A 14,556-nucleotide genomic window follows, 5' to 3' on the forward strand; every position below is an offset into this window, starting at 1 on the left:
CCCAGCAGCCTTGAGAAGTTGCAGATACCCTAGTGTTACAAATGGGGCCCCCGGGGTGGAGTTGCCAGTTCATCAGACCTCTCTTGAGCAGCTGCCACGTGCCAGGCGGTGCTGGGTGCTGGAGCCACGGTGACGTCCTGGTGAAGCTGGGAGTTTGGGGTGGTGGAAGCTGGCATTCAGCATGTAAGTGCATAAATGACTAAATACTCAGCACATGGCCATGCCCAGCGGAACATGGGCAGGAGTTGGGACAGAGAAGGACCTGCTCGGGCGCTGGGGCTGGTTCAGGAAAGTGGTGAATTGCTCCTCAAACCGAAGCCTTTTGACCAACTGCCCGTCCTTTGCAAAACACAGGAAAGCACTCAGGGGTGGGCTGGAGATGGCTCGCCAGTGAGGAGACACCTCCTGGCGTGCTTCCCCAGCAGTGTGAGAACAGCCCTTCTCCCCTGACTCTTCCCGGTTCGTGGGACGGTCCTGCTTTCCCCAAGGGCAAAAGAGAGAGCTGGCACCCCGGGTTTTCCGAAATAGGCTGTGTCTTAGAAATCAGCTGAAGGTGGGAGAAAGGCAGGTTGTGGAGAAGCATTTCCTGTGGACAAAGCCTGCAGCGAGCTCCCCTCCGTGCTCACCACGTGGGGTCTGGGTGGTGGAGCCGTGGTCTCCCCATGCTGGGATGCAGCTGGTGGAGTTGCACAGGCCCCAGTCAGCACTGCCCTTTCCTGTCTGAGTGGGGTTCGGCTCCCGGATACTAAGAGATCTGTGTGCTCTCCAGGCATGGCTGGAGGGTGAATCTGCCCTTGGCAGCGATAGTTCAAGTACATGGGGGCTTTTATTTTATTTTTTAAAATAAATTTGTTAATTTATTTATCTTTGGCTGCGTTGGGTCTTCGTGGCTGCGCGCGGACTTTCTCTAGTTGCGGCGAGCGGGAGCTACTCTTCGTTGCTGTGGACGGGCCTCTCATTGCGGTGGCTTCTCGTTGTGGAGCGCGGGTTCTAGGCGCATTAACTTAAGTAGTTGCGGCACGCGGGCTCAGTAGTTGTGGCTCGCGTGCTTAGTAGTTGTGGCGCCTGGGCTTAGTTGCTCCACGGCATGTGGGATCTTCCCGGACCAGGGCTCGAACCCGTGTCCCCTGCATTGGCAGGCGGATTCTTAACCACTGTGCCACCAGGGAAGCCCACATGGGGCTTTTAGAGTGACTTCTCGGGTGTTACTGTACCCTACACCTGCTGCTCAGTAGCTCTCTCCCTCCCCTGGCCTCTGCCGCCTGAGCCCCCAGGCCCGAGAAAGGGAAATGGAATCAACGTCTCCGTTACTGTGGGACCGAGGGGTTAAGGAGTTAGGGTTTTGAGCGCATCCAGGTTCTGACCTCACAGCTGTGTGGCCTTGGGCTGAGGTCTCACCCTCTCTGAGCCTCCGTTTCTACCTTGTGGAAGAGGTAGACAGCTATTTCCCAGGGTTGTGTGAGGTTGGCTGTGGTCAAGTGGGGACACTCCGGGCCTGTGCGGCTCTCAGTGAGCAGAGGCCAGTGTCCCAGGCAGAAAAGTTAGTGGCCATGGATACTGTGTGTGAGGCCAGTGTCCCGGCACTGGGCCTCCTCCCTGTGTTGCCTGGGTCTGCCCCACCGCTCCCGTGATCAGGCTCTGCCTGTGTCCTACGGCCTGGGTGCAGGGCCTCACTCACATCCCTGCCTGTAGCCCCAGACCCCGCACCTGGAGGAGGACTTGAAGGAGGTGCTGCGCTCTGAGGCCGGCATTGAGCTCATCATTGAGGACGAAGTGAGGCCCGAGAAGCAGAAGAGGAAGGCTGGGGTGAGTGGCTGGCGGAGTGGGGAGCGGGTCTGGTAGACATAAGGCACCAGGGTAAGTGGAACTGTGGCCCCGGCCCTTTGTTCCTGCAGAGTGGTTGTCCGTGAAACCAACCAACGTAAGGCCTTGGTGCCTGGGACCCTTCCCTCTTCCCCTTTGAACTGGTGCCTTAGTTATTCAGCACTGTTTGGACCCCTTTGAAGCGGGCTCTGGGCTGAGGGGGGCCGTCAGAACAGTGAGCAAGACCCAGAGTGGTCGCTCCCTCCAGGAGTGCAGTGGGTGGAAACGGCGAACACCCTAGTGACTCGATACATACGGTGTTACGGGGGCAGAAAGGGCACAAAGAGGATCTCAAGGGAAATCCTTGGTATGGAGCCAGCCAGGTATCCTGGCTGCATGAGCAGGTGGGGGACAGTGGGCTCCGGTGAGGTGGGGAGCTGCTCTGGGCAGGGCCGGGCCATACTGGGCAAGCTCTCCTGCCGCCTGGCATGTGGGGTTTCCCAACAGCAGGTGGCTCCATGTCCCCTCTGTCTTTGTGCCCCTTTCTTCCCAGGTGCTGTCCTGGGGAGCAGGGAAGATGGGAGTGTGCCGGGGTGGAGGGTGGGTGGGAACGTGGGTGGCCAGGCTGGGAGGGACCCACTGGGCTGGGCCCCTGGGCGTGTATGTAGAGCATGGCCGGGACCCTCCGTGGCCTCTCTGTGTCCGAAGGTGGTTCTGAGCCGCGGTGGCACCTGTTTGGGGCACAGTGCTGGGTTGGGGGGTGAGTACTAGTCTCAGAGCCCCTCCCTGGCATTGGAGCTGACCCCTGGCCTGCTTATAGGAAGTGCGGGGGTGGGGCTGAGCATTCCTTTAACGCCTGTGTCCTGTGGGGTCCCACATCTCCATGTCACTCACCGGCAGGTAGGTGTTTTAGCTGTAACTTGGCTGTTTAGGGGAGCGTTTCGTGCAGTAGAGTCTCGGGGGCTGCGCTTGGTCCCTTTGGGGATGAGGTTGGGTGGAGGGTGGCGTTGGTGTCCTCAGTACCAACACTGAGCATCTGGCCGGGCAGTCTGCTCTGTGGGCAGAGTCTGCAGCAGGGCCAAAGTGTCCCGGTCCCCCCTCCCCCCCCCGCCCCAGAAAATCCTCGCCAGCCAGGCATGCTCGAGGACTCCCCTGCACCAGGGCCTGGTTCTGTGACCGGGGCAGCTGGGGCAGGTGTCATCAGGCACTGGTGGTGACCCAGCAGAATCCAAACGCCTGCCCTAAGCACCTCCTCCTCCCCCAGCTGCGGCGAAGCCCCATCAAGAAAGTCCGCAAGTCCCTGGCCCTTGACATTGTGGATGAGGACGTGAAGCTGTTGATGTCCACGCTGCCCAAGGCTCTGCCTTTGGTAAGGGGTCTGGGAGAGAAGCCATCCTGTGAGGCCACCTGCTACTCCCCACCCGAGCTGCAGGAGGCTGGGGGGATGGAGTCTCCCTGGGGGCCTTCGCCTCTTGAGCCCTTTAGCCTGGAGAGGACCCTGGAGGTGGAGTCCGGTGATTCTCGGGCTGGGCTTCCACGTGCCGGGCTCAGCAGGGAGGGGGCAGCTGGGCACCACCCCCCTGGCTTCAGTCCAGACAGCCCTGCTTGTGTCTTTCACAGAAAGGTTTATTTGGCAAGAGTTGCTTTGCTAGAACCCATTTGACAGCCGTGGTTTCTGAGTCCCCAGCGCCTTCCCTTGCGTTCTGCTCCCGAGGGTGACCCGGGAGAGGGTTGGTGACGTGCCTCAGGGCATAGCCAGGGGATTGGGGCACCTCAGCTCTGGCATGGGTGCTTCCCAGTTCCCAGGCCAACCTCCAGCAAGGGGGCTGCTGCCTACACAGAGCCTGGGCCCCAGAAACCATGCCATGCTAGTGATCCCTTGCAGCAGACAGTGGGGTGAGCCCGTCTTCCGCTGGTAGCAGACAGTGAGGGCCGTGGCAGAGCTCATGAGACAGCACTGCCTGACCAGATCCTGCAGGTGCGCCTGCTGCTCTCATAGCCCGTGCAGACAAACCTCCCTTTGGCCAGGCATCCCCGCCAGTCTGGGGACTTAGTGCCCGCCAGGCAGACCAGCCAGCATCGCCTTGGGCAAGTAAAATAATTAGCAGAAAGAGAAAAAGTTAGGGCAAGTGGTTAAGAGCAGAGGAGGTGGAGTGGGGGGCCTAGGGTGAGTCCTGACACCGGGCCCTGGTCTCTGGCATCTCTTAGGTCCCTGAGCCTCAGGTTCTTGCCTGTAATGAGGGCACTGAGCCCAGTAGGCTGTTAGGAGGGTAGAGGCCTGTCCGGGAGTCCTGGGGTGCATTGTGCAGCTCCCAGTGAGTTCTAGTCGACACCGGCACCTCTGTGGGTGTTTCTGGTCCCAGGAGAAGCTGGAGCATCTTCGTCTCCACCTGGGATGGGGAGGAACCAGATTCATGTAGAAAGGCACCAGCATTATTGGCCGTTTACTAGGTGCCAGGCTCTGAAACAGGTACTTTACAGCAGTTTTCCTACTGAATCTTTAAATGAATTCCCATCTGGAAGAGGAAACTGAGGCTTAGAGAAGGAATATCCTGTCCAAGATCCCAACAGAGGTGGTGGTGCTGGAATGTGCCTGCTGTTTTGTTTTCTCCTTCCCACAAAGAGCTCATGGCAAAACGTTGAGCCTTCGATTTGGTTTTGGTTTCAGCCAACCAACATCCCACCAGGCTCCTCTGGCCTCACCCCGTCGGGCAGCAGAGAGGACAGCAGCCTGCTCAACGAGGGCTTCCTGCAGGCCAAGCCCGAGAAGCCGGCGGCCCAGAAGCCCCGAGGCCACTTTCTAACTCCTGCCCCGGTGAGTGCATCCTCCTCGGGCCCTTGCTCTGTGCGCTTCACACCTCAGGGCCTTTGCACAGGCTTTGCCTCTTCCTGATTAACCTAGGCTTCACATCTCTGTCCAGACGTCACTCCCTCAGGGAATCTGTGTACTAGAGACCACGCCCTCCACTAAGCGCCCCCTTCATGATGTGGCCTCACTCGTAATTAAGACATTGTCTCTGTGACTTCTGTCCTTGAAGGCAGGGGTGCCCTGCCTGCTTCTCTCACCATCTGCACAGGTCAACCCCTCTCTGCTCCTCACCAGCCTGCGTGGCTCTAGCTTTTACTCATGCGGAGGCTGGTGCCGCGTAGTAGGGGTGGGGGTGGGGGGGCTTGTGTCCTGGTCCAGCCTCCTTGCTCTACATCTGAGGACTCCCAGAGATGGGAGTGACTTCCCCAGGTCCACCAGGAAGGTGCAGTGAGCACAGAAAGACTTGTGGCTTCTGGAGGGAGGGAGCGTCATAGAAATGTCCCCACCCCTCCCCGACCAGAGTCGCCAGGCTTCCCTGGGAGCATGCTGCCCCTGCCTGGATGGTAACCCTTTTGCCTCCTCCCAGATGACCAGCGCCTGGAAGATGGTGGCCTGCGGGGGGACCAGGGACCAGCTCTTCATGCAGGAGAAAGCCCGGCAGCTCCTGGGCCGCCTGAAGCCCAGCCACACATCTCGGACCCTCATCTTGTCTTAGGGGCTTGGCAGTCACGAGCCCATTCTCATGTTTACAGGGGGCTGGGGGGCCGAGTCTAGGCTGTGAATTTGAGAATCACACAAAGATGACCGCCTGCAGGGAGCCTTCTGCCGCCGGCCCCTCCCCAGACTGCTCAGGTGGAGACAGAGCAGGGCCACCCACTGTCCTGTCTCCGAGTCCGGCTGCAGCTGCGGGCGATTCCTGGTGCTAACAGAACAAAGTCCCACCTCTGAGCTGGCCCAGCCCTCCCCCCAGTGCCACAGGGAGCCCCGTTATCTTCTCCCAAGCCCTGGTCAGGCCTGGCCTCATCTCAGACCCCTGCTTAGGACAGGGGATGTGGCCAGCATGCTCCTTCCTTCAACCGGTTGTTACATTTTCTTGAAAGAATAAAAGTTGTTTTTCTCCTGTGCTCTGGACGCCGCCTTCCTCCTGGATCCTGCTCGTGCTTCCCTGGTGACAGTGCTTCCCTGGTGACTGTCCTTAGGGCCCTGAGGGATGCAGGGACCGGGGCCCTCATCCTCAGAGTGCAACCTTGTCTGCACAGCCCAGGCCTGGGTCTCTGGACTCTGTTGCCCCCAGGGACCCAATGTGCTGGAGGCAGTTTTCTCTGTACCCAGTGGGTGTTTCTCAAAGCTCTGAGGACTTGGGGAAGGGGTGGGGCGGTGGTTGGCCCTTGCCGTGGGTGGTGGTTGGCTGAAGTGGCCTGTGATGAGCCCCACCCCCAGATCAGGCTGGTAAACAAGGAGTGACCGGCAGCTGGGCAGAACCTTCTGGCCACGGTGGCCCTAACTTCCCAAGGCCAAGGCAGCAGTTCCAGCCTGGGCTCTGGACCCTGGTCATGGCCCAGTGCACAGACTGTGGCACTTGACTGGTGGCTGGGAAGAGTCCCTGGGGACTGAAGAGGGGCGTGTGTCTGATTTAGAGGGGTCTAAATCAGGGAGTGATGTTTTCAGCAGTGGGGTCCATCGGACAGGGCATGTGACCATCCCCGGGGGCTGCGGTCTCAGTTCACCGCAGGATGGCATCTGTCTGGGCAGCCCAGTATCCACACCCTGCTTCAGTGCCTCTGGTTCCCAAGGGAGACTCGGGGGCAGGTCCTCTTGCCTGGGGTCCCCAGCCTCTAAAGAGGGGACTGGGAGTTAGGACGCCAGGGTTCAAGTCTGCCTTACTCCGACACAGCCCTGTCCTGTCGGCTGCACACAGGATTCTGTGACTCAGCATTGACAGCCCTCCCCAGGCAGCCCCCATCGGTCACACATAGCCAAGCCTGGTTTGAGCCTGGCTGCGTCCTGGTCCCCGTTTGAGACCCGTGATGGGCCTCTACCCTTCCCACCTGCCTCCTGCCCACGTGGCTGAGCTGGACACTCCAGCCAATCCCATGGCTGGGCCATGCCAGCTTCACGCCCCTGTGCATTTGCTGATTTCTTGGCCCGGATGCCCCTCTGCCCATCTCCAAATCCCTTCCCCTGGTTACCCAGGCGCTGTCACTGACTGCTCCCCACAGGGCTGTTGGCATTGATGGGCGACCTGCCCTGCAGTGAGGGTGGGGGCAGGGGGGTACCTTTGTCTCTAGGAGGTCATACTGTGTGGAACACCCGTGCCTGGGGACCACTTGGGATTCCCCACCCCCCGGGGTCATCATAAGCTCCTGGGGGTGATTCACAGCGGACTGGCCTGCAACCTGCCAGGGGCGTCTGCCCAGCAGCGCCCTCCCCACTGTCCTCCCCACCCACTGGGGCTTTACCCTGAGGCTCTTACCTGTCCCCCAAGCAAGGTGGCTGCAGTCACTGCAGACCTGTTAGCTTGCCCTGGGGCTGTTCTCTGCTTTGTGCCTGAAATAAACACGCATCCAGGGTCCCACCAACCACTGCCTCCCTCCCCTGGCTTCGGATGAGGCATGGTTCTTTCTGGTGTTGAGGATAGGAGAGCAAAAAAAAAAAAAAAAAAAAAATACCCCACCCGACTCCACCCCCAAACAACCTTACTCTTCTGGAGCTTAGACTCTAGAGAGGGCAGACAGATCTATATATAACATGCCAGAGGCAACAGGGGCTCCGAAAAAAAAACAGCAGAGGAGCAACAGCATGGGGGCTGGGCTGTCTGCTAAGAGGTAGGTTTGAGAGAAGGTCTGTCCACCGTGTGGACAGGGAGGGAAGAGCCCACTTGGGAAGGGTGGATTGGGTGCCACCGCAAGGGTGCTGAGGGCCCCGCTTGTGGTTTGACCATGAGATTGGGGGCCACAGTGCTCCAGCGGGGCCTGCAGCCTGGGGAACTTGACTATCCCGGCTGATCTGGAGCCCGGTGTTTTCCAGGCCAGAGTGACAAGCAAGAGGGAAACAGCCAGCAAGGAGCCGAGGTGCCAATCTAAATGCCCAGCAGTGAGAGTGACGGATCGTATGGAATTCCTATTTTTTTCCTATTTTGAGTTTATGTTTTGTTTCAATTAGGTTTGGGGTACTTGCCGAAAAACTGGGCTGTTAAAGCCTTTGCAAGGATGGTGCAACTCTATCGCCACCTGGTGGCCATTGGTGTGTTTGCAGCAGCAGGTAAAGTGAGCCATAGAAGTTTCTTGAAGTGCTTGGTAGGTCTTTGAAGCATTTTTCTGATTTTCAGTCCCCTTCTTCAGCATCCATCATCAAGCAGTTGTCTGGCCTTTGCTTGAACTCGTCCACTGAAGGGGAGAGGTGGCTCTTACTTGCCAGCCAGCTCCATTGTTGGACAGCAGTTGCGAAGATAGCGATGCTTTACCCAGAGAAAAAAATTTCCCCCTTGTAATATCAAAAGCAATAGGAAAGCTGGTTGGTGGGGAAATCAGGCTCTCAGGACAGGTAGCCGATAGGCCAGGATAAGCTTGGGGGTGCGATTGCTTGAATGAGCCACTTTCTCAGCAGACCCCAGTAAGAATCTTTTCTATGTTCCAGCTATTTCCAGAGATCACCAAGGCTCTGATGCAGTAATGACAGTGATTTAACCCCCTCTAAGATAGATTTTATGTTTCCACCCTTGGCTGGATGTGTTTGAGAGCAACTAAAGCTGAGTTTCGATATGAGTTGAAAATCAAACTTTTCACTGGTACAGACCAGTGGTCTCAAGCTGGTCAGGACGCTGTTTTGTCTATTAACTAGGGCTGACCTATAGGTATTTGGGTTATAGTACGTAATGAACGGGACAGTCTGACAAGGACAGGTACAGAGCCTGAGTCTCAAATGCTCTTCAGAAAGGCATGGGGGATGTCCTTCTCCCTGAGTAGCAGGCCTGGTACCCAGTAGGTGCTAATTGATACCTCATCCTGCCATGATGTGATGTGGCCAAGAGGGAAGCCTAGGGCAGCTAGGACTAGACGGGTAGGGAAGCCTTCATGGTTTTTTAGTGTTGATTCCTAGCTTAATTCTTCTGTGTTCAGGGAGCAGAGTCTCTGTGGCTTCAAATCTTTGAAATGTGTTGAAATTTGTGTTTTCTGGTCAAGCATATCGTCAATTCTGTCAGTGTTATGCACTGGGAAAAAACGTGAGGTCTGCAGGCACTGGTGGCGGTGTCCCTTTTTTCTTTTTTCTGCTTTTTTTTGTGGACCTAGATTAGCCAACCCCCAAATGACACATGATAAGAATGTTGTTTGAAGCCACTTAATGTTGGAGTGGTTTGTTACACAGCATTAATGTGACAATGACTAGCCGATAGGAAGGTAGCTTGTGTCAGCTAAAGAACCCTGAGGAAATGAACGGTGCACGGTGGGCTCAACAGCGTGGAGGAGGAACTTAGGAGGCCAGGAACTTTGTTGGAAATAAGTGGGAGGAAGGATTCCGGAATCCAGAGCCATTGTGACGATGCCTGTGTCTTGATTGTTACCCAGGACACCTGGCAAGCTTTCCAGGGGTTTCCTGGTAGCCACGGATAAAGCTCTGACTTTGGATCAGACAGACCTGGATGTGAATCCCAGCCTGGCTCTTTCCTGCTCTGAGCCTTGGAGTTCTTGGCTATAAAACGGGAGAACCCTTAACCTTCCAGAGTTGTTGAAGGGGTTGGGTAGAACACTGGCACACACTTGGGGCTCAGAAAACATGGGCTCTTATGATATTATTACAAAATGCTTTCTCATTTCTTTCTGTCCACAAGAACCCTGCAAACGAGAAGTCAGTGTCCATGTTTCAGTTGACTGTTCTGAGCAGAAGTTACTAGAACGTGGTCAAGTCAGGACGTGAGCCCAGTTAAGGCCAGCACTTTAGTGCCCTGTTTCGTGTAACCATGTGTTTCTTAGCCAGGGAGTCAGAAACAGTAGAGAAAGCATCTACATTAGGTATAGGTTCAATTTCTCAAGACTTTCCATGGAATTTCAACATACAGGACAATACACAGATCCCAAGTGATCAGCTGGATGAATTTTCACAAAGTGAACACACTCAGGTAACCAGTATGGTGATTGAGAAATAGACCATGACCAGCACCCCAGAACCCCCCTCCCTACCCCGCCAAGGGTAACCACCATCCTGAATTCAAACACCATCGATTTATCTTGCTTTTTCCAAAACAACATTGTGTAAACTGAATTTCACTTTATGTGAAAATACCCGTGCTGACTGGGTAGTTATAGTTGGTTCATTCTCATGACTGTATTGTGTTTCATCGTGGGACATTTCCATACTACACCCATTTCTCCTGAAGGACAGGTAGAGCGTTTTCAGGTTGGCATTATAAATAGGGCTGCTGTGAAGAGCTGTCCTCATCTTTTGGCAAACTCACGTACGTATTTCTGGTTTCTACAAATTTAGGAGTAGAGCTGCTGCGGATCGGTTCAATTTCATTAGGCCACTTGCCACTCACTAGCTTTGTGAACCAAGGCAACTTAATTAGCTTCTTTGAGACACTTTTCACGTCTGTATATTGGAAATAAAAGTACTTTCCCCTCAGGATTGTGCCTGGGACAAGGCACCTGCCCCAGGGTCGCCCCCCTTTCTTTCCTCCTTCCTCTGCTGTGCCAGAGCCCCCTCTGCCTGAGCACATGGCTTTTCTGCCAGACTCCTCCTTTGCCAGGAATCCTCAAACATGAGATTGGAAAGTTCGCCCGCTACCCAGGGCTGCGGGGCCTACCTTTCCCCAGCCCATTCAGCTCTGATTCAATCACTGGCACCCAGCCCAGCACTGGCTTGCTGTGGTCACTGTCACCGCTTGCTAACAAGTGTTTTTTTAATTTATTTATTTTTGGCTGCCCTGTGTCTTCGTTGCCACGTGCCAGTTTTTCTCTTGTTGCGGCGAGCTGGGGCTACTCTTCGTTGCGGTGCGCGGGCTTCTCATTGCGGTGGCTTCTCTTGTTGCGGAGCACCACCTCTAGGCGCGCGGGCTTCAGTAGTTGTGGCTCGCGGGCTCTAGAGCGCAGGCTCAGTAGTTGTGGCTCACGGTCTTAGTTGCTCCGCGGCATGTGGGATCTTCCCAGACCAGGGCTCGAACCCGTGTCGCCTGCATCGGCAGGCGGATTCTCAACCACCGCGCCACCAGGGAAGCACTCAGCAAAACTAAGAAATTCACATCAGTAGAATGCTGTTAACTAAACTACAGGCTTTATTTGTATTTCACCAGGTTTTCCACTAATATCTTTTTCTGTTCCAGAATCCAACCCAGGATACCACATTGCATTCAGCATATATATATATATATATATATATATATATATACACACACACACACTATATATATGCATATATAGTTTATCTTACTATCTCTCTTATTTTTATATAAATTTGAAATCTTCTATAATATATATTTAAAATATATATTGCATATAAATATATATTTAAACCTTTTAATTAAAAGTATAATATATAATATACATTTGTAATAATATACATTTGTACATAATATATAATATATATGCTTAAATTTTTAAAAATTGAAGTATAGTTGATTTACAATATTGTGTTAGCTTCTGGTATACCGCAAAGTGATTCAGTTATATATACATATATATTCTTTTTCATATGCTTTTCCATTATAGTTTATTATAAGATATTGAATATAGTTCCCTGTGCTATACAGTAGGACCTTGCTGTTTATCTATTTTATGTATAATAATTTGTATCTGCCAATCCCAAACTCCGAATTTATCCCTCCCCCAATATATATTTTTATAATATATCTAATATATTTTATATATTATATATAATATTAAATATATTATAAAAATATATTAAAATATATTTTAAAACTATTTTTATTATGGAAGATTTCAAATTTATATATGTATTTTTAAAACTTTTTATTAAAATATATAATATATGTAATTTATATAAAATATATAATATTGTATGATATAATATATCTTTCTATTAAAATATATTGTAAATATATTAAAATATATTTTAAACTATTTTTATTATGTAAGATTTCAAATTTATATAAAAATAGAGAATAGTAAAATAGTAAAATAAAGCAAACCAAATTACTCTTTTTTTCCTGGTCTTGTTTTTTTTTTTTTTTTTTTGCGGTACGCGGGCCTCTCACTGTTGTGGCCTCTCCCGTTGCGGAGCACAGGCTCCGGACGCACAGGCTCAGTGGCACGAACCCGTGCCCCCTGCATCGGCAGGCGGACTCTCAACCACTGCGCCACCAGGGAAGCCCTCCTGGTCTTGGTGACCTAAAGTTTGCAGCTATATGCCCTACACACCACTTTCTTATTTCACCTACTTCCTATGTGGCAGTTCTCTAGTCCAAGCATTTTATTAACCATGGAATTTCAAGGGCCAACACCCAGAACTTCTCTTTTTTTCCAAGAAGAAATCTTTATGTAACACTTTGTAGAAACAGTTGAAGGGGCCAGGGGTGACAAGGTTATGAGTACTTAAAAAAAACTTAGCAGTTAAGACTTCCTTCTGAAAAACTTTCAAAAGATTTAAGTCTTTTGCTGTTTTAGAAAAAATGTGTATTTTAATTTTTTGACCAGATGATGCATTCAAGTGTGTTCATATATAAAAGGTACTATGGGTAAAAACTCTCTCTTCCCTGTCCTGCAGTCACCTAGCTGTCTTCCCTGGGGCAGCTGATGTTAGGGAAGAGGGCAGCACTTATTTCCTGTAAGGGATCAGACAGAGAACATTTCAGGCTTTGTGGGAAGACCCCTGTACTAATGTACCCTTGAAGAGAAATTCTATGCAAGTACAAGCACATCCCTACACAGTCCTCTTCCACACATCTACGAAAACAGTGGCATGGACTTGGCTTTGATCCGTTGCAGTAGGGCTTGGCATACAACAGACCACAGGCCAAATCCAGCCCATCACCGGTTTCTGTAAACAGTTCTGTTCATGGTCTACATATTTCCTGTGGCTGCTGTCATGTTACCAAGGCAGAGCTGAATAGTTGTGACAGAGACCATATGACTCGCAAAGCCTGAAATATTTACTCTCTGGCCTTTTATAGAAAAAGCGTGCTCGTCTCTGAGTTAAACAACATGTCTTAGCCTTTCCACGTCTTACGGAAAGAGTGCCCTCGCTCTTTTTCACGGTAGCATACTATTCCATCACATGGCGGCACCATCATTTATTTAATCAAATACTCCCAACGGATATTTAGATCAGTTCGGACCTTTTGCTGCTACACGTGATGCTGCCACGAATACCCTTGTACTTACCTCATTGTCCACGTGTGTGAACATATTACAGGATGAAAACCCAGAAGTAGAATTACTCCATCACGTTGATAATTTTTATAGCTATTGTCAAATTGCCCTCCAGGGAAGTTCACCAACTTACGTTCTCTTACCAATGTTATGAAAGTGCCCATTTTGTCCCATTTTTGTCAGCAGAGTGATATTAAACCTATCCGTTAGGTAAAAAGAAGCATCCCACTGTAGTTGACTTTGTATGCCTTTTATTCTGGTGAGTTGCATCTGCTTTCATGCATTTAAGACGCCTGCATCTCCTTTCTGCGGCTGGTGGTTTACTCTCCTGGTCTGATGATCTTCTGGCCGGGGGGTCAGGGATGGGGTGTGGTCCTCTCTCTCTGACTCTCTCGCGTCGACTGCACAAGTAAGCTTTTGGGGAACAAAAGTCTTAAGGACAAACATGGGGTGGGAATTCGTGCTATCTACATTCCAGACATCGGAGTTGGGGAGCCAGCGGGACACTGGAGGGGTGTTTCCATTCTGCTCTGAACTCGGAAGGCTGAACTTCAGAGAGCTCAAGCTGTCCTCTTCCTCCACTGTGCTTCTGTTGACACAGGCAGCCTCGTGCTCCTCCAGCTTTTTGATGGGGAACACGTGGCAGGCGTTGTATTTGCAGCTGGCCATCTTTTTGGCTTTTTGGGGGTTCTTCCTCCTGCATGATGCCAGGTGGTATTGAAATCTTCTGAGTGGGATTCGGTGTCGAGGGTTGTAAGGGCAAATTTCTAAGGCTTCTGGCTCCATGGGAAATAGTTCTTGAGGCAGAGGAGTCCGATGCCCGGAGTCAGAAGGAAACGTCCTTCGTGGAAAAGCCCTTTGGTAAGAAAGATGGAGCAGTCCTCTGCCAGCGTTGGCCCTTGGAACTCTGTTGGTGCATGTCAGAACAACCTGTGCTCCCTGTTCTTTGAGACCACGAGCGGTGGCTTGAAGAAGGACAAGGGGCTATTAGGAGCAGCTGCACAGAGAGCAGACAGTCATCAAATGGCACATGAGACAGAAGAACCACACAAAGCAGATGCAAGAGCCCAAACCACAGCAGCCCCTCAGGCAGGTGAAGAAGGTATGTGGCAGCCCGCCCTTGCCTCTGACTCAAGCTATGTGATGTCTCGGGGCAGTCACGGACAGTCACAATGGGCAGCGTGTGTCATCAGAAAGAGGCTGCTTGTTGCCCATCGCTTTCAAGGGACAAGGTGGGCTTGGGGAAAGCTGCCATTCAAAACTGTTGTCTTTTTCTTAAATTGAAGTATAGTTGATTTATAATATTGTGTTAGTTTCTGGTGTACAGCAAAGTGATTCAGATATATATATATATATATATTCTTTTCCATTATGGTTTATTACAGGATATTGAATATAGTTCCCTGTGCTATACAGTGAGACCTTGTTGTTTATCTATTTTATATATAATAATTTGTATCTACTAATCCCAAACTCCTAATTTATTATTTACCTGTCTTTAAACCTACATGTTTAATATAATTTCTGATATATTTGGGTTTAAACCTACCATCTTATTTTGTGCTTCCTAGCCTACTCTTTGGTTCATTTTTTTTCTCCTTTCTTCCCTTATTTTAAATAGAC

The 14,556-nt window shown here is 51.6% G+C and overlaps 2 protein-coding genes across 2 annotated transcripts in view; one reads left to right on the forward strand and one right to left on the reverse strand.

The window, feature by feature from the left end:
• MYBL2 (MYB proto-oncogene like 2) overlaps window positions 1-5,736 on the forward strand; it is a 28,227-nt gene extending 22,491 nt beyond the window's left edge. The window contains exons 11-14 of the mRNA XM_022592353.3: window positions 1,693-1,806; window positions 3,068-3,172; window positions 4,472-4,618; window positions 5,199-5,736. Coding sequence (XP_022448061.1) covers window positions 1,693-1,806; window positions 3,068-3,172; window positions 4,472-4,618; window positions 5,199-5,327 — 495 coding nt within the window. The 3' untranslated portion in view covers window positions 5,328-5,736. The remainder of the gene's footprint in view (window positions 1-1,692; window positions 1,807-3,067; window positions 3,173-4,471; window positions 4,619-5,198) is intronic.
• A 6,897-nt stretch (window positions 5,737-12,633) lies between these two features.
• GTSF1L (gametocyte specific factor 1 like) lies at window positions 12,634-13,734 on the reverse strand. The gene has a single exon (XM_022592940.2). The coding sequence runs from the start codon at window positions 13,717-13,719 to the stop codon at window positions 13,210-13,212; it is 510 nt and encodes a 169-aa protein (XP_022448648.2). The 5' UTR covers window positions 13,720-13,734; the 3' UTR covers window positions 12,634-13,209.
• Between the last annotated feature and the right edge of the window lie 822 nt (window positions 13,735-14,556).

The sequence above is a fragment of the Delphinapterus leucas genome, chromosome 15, assembly GCF_059928025.1.
Source record: "Delphinapterus leucas isolate spDelLeu-1000000601 "Yukka" chromosome 15, BTC_Dleu_Yukka2, whole genome shotgun sequence".
NCBI classification, from domain to species: Eukaryota; Metazoa; Chordata; class Mammalia; order Artiodactyla; family Monodontidae; genus Delphinapterus; species Delphinapterus leucas.

Excerpts from the sequence above, each read along its gene's own strand:
- GTSF1L (XM_022592940.2), bottom strand. The coding sequence starts at position 13,719 with ATGGAGCCAGAAGCCTTAGAAATTTGCCCTTACAACCCTCGACACCGA.